The sequence below is a fragment of the Chiloscyllium plagiosum genome, chromosome 2 (genome assembly GCF_004010195.1).
Source record: "Chiloscyllium plagiosum isolate BGI_BamShark_2017 chromosome 2, ASM401019v2, whole genome shotgun sequence".
NCBI classification, from domain to species: Eukaryota; Metazoa; Chordata; class Chondrichthyes; order Orectolobiformes; family Hemiscylliidae; genus Chiloscyllium; species Chiloscyllium plagiosum.
In genome coordinates this window covers 130,697,054-130,701,484 of record NC_057711.1, presented here as the reverse complement: position 1 = coordinate 130,701,484, position 4,431 = coordinate 130,697,054, and the positions used below count along the sequence as shown (strand labels likewise).

The 4,431-nt window shown below is 43.2% G+C and overlaps 1 protein-coding gene across 5 annotated transcripts in view; it reads right to left on the bottom strand.

The window, feature by feature from the left end:
* Nucleotides 1–4,431, bottom strand: part of dock8 (dedicator of cytokinesis 8) — a 300,402-nt gene that overhangs the window by 77,867 nt on the left and 218,104 nt on the right. For all 5 annotated transcript variants that reach the window (XM_043718191.1, XM_043718205.1, XM_043718201.1 and 2 more), the window contains one exon: nt 1,211–1,386. In XM_043718191.1, the coding sequence (XP_043574126.1) occupies nt 1,211–1,386 (176 nt within the window). The remainder of the gene's footprint in view (nt 1–1,210; nt 1,387–4,431) is intronic.

Genomic DNA, 4,431 nt, shown 5'->3' with positions numbered 1-4,431 from the left:
TCCAACGCCCCTCCCCCAAGTCCCTCCTCCCTACCTTTTATCTTAGCCTGCTTGGCACACTTTCCTCATTCCTGAAGAAGGGCTCATGCCCGAAATGTCGATTCTCCTGCTCCTTGGATGCTGCCTGACCTGCTGTGCTTTTCCAGCAACACATTTTCAGCTAGGTCCAATATCTGTCCTGCTTATCAGGAACAAATTTCATAGAGTGGGTCCATCAGAGGCTGCCTGACCTGCTGTGCTTTTCCAGCAACACATTTTCAGCTAGGTCCAATATCTGTCCTGCTTATCAGGAACAAATTTCATAGAGTGGGTCCATCAGAGGGCCCATTGTCTTGACTCTGAATGCTTAATAAGTAATTGCCAGAGATTTGGCGGGAGCACCAACATTTTGGAATTAGAATTAGGTTTATTGTCACGTGTACTCAAGTTACATAAGAACAGGAGTACAGTGAAATCTGTATAACATCACTACACATGGTGCCATCTTAGGTAGCAAAGTACCCAGGTACAAAAACACGTAGGTACAGAGTAGTAAGAGAAACAGAGTTAAGAAAGTTAAGCATTATTTCATAGAATAAGTAAAAAAAAAGAAATAAGGTAATAGTTAACATTAAAGTCTTTTGTATTTAAACGAGGTAAAGAGCTATCTTTACTCCTGGCCTGCTGAGCATCCCTGCTGTGCTCCGGCCTGGAGAGAGATTTAAACATCTCGGAGTCAATGGAGCTGACACCAACATTTGTGCAAACTGAGTGCTCGGTGCTAAATTGCTATACCTTATGCCATAAAAAAGGAAACACTGAATGCCAGTTTCTTCCCCCAAGTTTTCTTCCCAATTTTCTGGAAATAGAAATCCACAAGATTGACCAGGGGAATGAGGTGTCTGAGAAACATGGCCACGTGGGCTCAGTTTACAGAATATAGGTTACAAATAAAATTCCATATCACTTGTTTTCTCACCAATGTTATATTTTCCAACTTTCGAGAAAGCACTAGGGACCCTGAAGTGGAGATAGTTAAATATTTTGGCAATTGTGTGGAAACACCAGAAACCAGTGGTCAGACTGTAATAGAAGTGAATGCTGAGATGATTCCCGAGTCTGGACTAAACAGTATTGGGATCACAGTTTGATCTCCATTCCTTTGTGTTTATTTCTTTAAAGAAAAAGCTGATTTCCAAAAATAAAAGTTTTCCGAGTCTTGGTACCATACCTTTGAGGACATGGCATTTTTAATTTCTTCATCAGCTAATGCCTGAGTGCCAGCAATATCAGGATTGCTGCTACTCATGATGCGGGATTGTAACAATCTGGATCCCACATGAGCTGCACTGGAACGCCCCACAGTATAATAACGGCTCTCTGGTAAAATTGGAGGTGCTGCTGAAACTAAAGAAAAGTCTATGTTAGCGCAAATATTCAGTACAGTTCAGTTATACCTGGGTGAATTACAAAGAACAAAACCAGGGTTGGGTCCAAACATACACACACAAAGTACTCATTCCTGAACCTGTGGGGATTGAAATATCTAACAAGAACTTCATTGTTATGTAGAATGGACAGAATTTTTGTAGAGTGTTGTTGCAGTGCCAAGTTGGCTTTACACGATATTTGTCTCATGTACCAGTTAGCACTGTCACATACATGTAGTACCAGTCAGAAGGACTGCTTTCAGACATGGCTCTGCGAACTCTGAGCTGCAAACAATTAAAAGCTAAACACTGGAAAAGAACTGAATGCCCACTTTTCCTAATAATTGTTATTTTCTCAAGAAATGACACAAGAATTACAAATTAAAACCCTTTGTTTTACATCTATCCATCAACCCTGTTTTGCAGCAGGGGTACAGAATGGAATAAATTGGTGATGACTTCACACAAGTTTCATATTGTTTCAAACACAAAAGGCAAGAAGAAAAGCATTTCACACAAAAAAAAACTGGCAGCCTCCACCAGTATTAGTCTGCCTCCCTCCAAAGTGGCTGTGCAGAATTTTCAGTCAGCATCACATTTCAGCTGTGGGTCGATCCAACTTCTTGAACTGAACTTGAGCATCCTCTAATGGTGAAACACAACTATTCAGACTGTATGGTTTAGATCTGCCACTTTCTGGAATTTGGCCATAATAATTTTAATAGAATGAAACTGTCAGTCACTTCCACAAAACATAGTTGACTCAACAAAACTTCACTGGATTAGAATTCTCTGTAATTGATGCAGCACCACTTAAATGTACTGTTAACAAACAATGACTAGGAGAAAGTGAGCCCTGCAGATGTTGGAGATTAGAGTCGAGAGTGTGGTACTGGAAAAGCACAGCAGGTCAGGCAGCATCCAAGTCGACGTTTCGGGCATACGCTCTTCATCAGGAATGGGTTGGAAGGGGAGCTGCTCAGAGATAAAGGCCAAGGACATGCGAGTCCTGGGCCTCCTCAACCACCAAATCCTAACCACCCGACGCCTGGAGGAAGAACGCCCCACCTGCCTTGGGACCCTCCAACCACACAGCATCAAAGTCGATTTCACCAGTATCCCAGCCCTACTCCCTCCCATATATCTCTCAGCCCCCTTGGGCCACTCCTCATTCCTGATGAAGGTCTCTTGCCCAAAACATTGACTCTCCTGCTCCTCGGATGCTGCCGGACCAGTTGTGCTTTTCCAGCACCATACTTTTTGACTCTGATCTCCAGCATCTGCAGTCCTCATTTTCTCCAAGCTATAAAGATGGTCATACTCTGAATGTAATTTATGTATAGCATGTGTTTGCACTATAAATGTTTCACCTTGTGATATTAGTATAGGAGTTGCAGATTCTGTGTTCTCCCCAACCAGCAAATTGCATTGGGAAACATTTCATTAGTGTTTTTAAATGTGGCCTAGATATTACAAGAACCAATACCTGGTCTTTTGGGGTTAAGTCATGAGGGCAGATTACATATATTATGTTGATTTTCTCTAGAATTTAGAAGGTTAAGGAGTGGTCTGATCAACGTCTTCAGGATATTAACAGGAAGACAGAGTTCATAAAGAGAAACTATTTCCACCAGTTAGAGATTCTGGAACTAGGGGCATAGTCTGAGAATGAGGGCCAACAGGAGAGATGTTAGGAAGCACTTCCACACACAAAGAGGTTGGGAGAGGTTTGGAACTCTGTTTCACAATAGCTGTTGATGCTAGATCAGTTGCTAAGTTTAAATGTGAGACAGATAAATATTTGTTAAGCAAAGGTATTAAGAGTTATGGGCCAATGGCAGGTATACGCAGTTGGACCACAGATCAGCCATGATCTCCATGAATGGTGGGACAGGCTGGAGGGGCTGATGCCAAGTTTCTCAGTTGGACATCCCAACAGGATCTTCTGGGAGGCTTTCTGAAAGCATGGGACTCTCTCCAGTGGATCTTGTTTAATCCCTGAGCCACAAGGAGTCCTGGTAAACACAGGTACACTTGGAGTTAAATCATTCTTGAACATGCCTGCCTACTGCTAGCCAGCTAGTGTTCTGTGGTGCCTTCATGGGGGATCTGTATTGTGGGGAGTTTTCCTGCTTCAGCGAGTCAGATGCATGCTCTCCCACGTGATTCTGCAGTCCACCTTGCACACTCCACAAAGGTCAACTTGAATAATTTTTAATACTTGGAGAATAGAGTCATAGAGATGTACAGCATGGGAACAGACCCATTGGTCCAACTCGTCCATGCCGACCAGATATCCCAACCCAATCTAATTCCACTGCCAGCACCCGGCCCATATCCCTCCTAACCCTTCCTATTCATAAATCCATCCAGATGCCTTTTGGACGTTGCAATTGTACCAGCCTCCACCCTTCCTCTGGCAGCTCATTCCATACACGTACCACGCTCTGCGTGAAAATGTTGCCCCTTAGGTCTCTTTTATATCTTTCCCCTCTCACCCTAAACCTATGCCCACTAGTTCTGGACTTACCCATCCCAGGGAAGAGACTTTGTCTATTTATCCTATCCATGCCCCTCATGATTTTGTAAACCTCTATAAGGTCACCCCTCAGCCTCCAACGCTCCAGGGAAGACAGCCCCAGCCTATTCAGCTCAAATTCCTCAACCCTGGCGAAATCCTTGTAAACCTTTTCTGAACTCTTTCAAATTTCACAACATCCTTCTGATAGGAAGGAGACCAGAATTGCATGCAATATTCCAACAGTGGCCTAACCAATGTCCTGTACAGCCGCAACATGACCTCCAAACTCCTGTACTCAATACTTTGACCAATAAAGGAAAGCATACCAAACGCCTTCTTCACTATCCTATTTACCTGCGACTCCACTTTCAAGGAGCTATGAACCTGCACTCCAAGGTCTCTTTATTCAGCAACACTCCCTAGGACCTTACCATTAAGTATATAAGTCCTGCTAAGATTTGCTTTCCCAAAATGCAGCACCTCGCATTTATCTGAATTAAA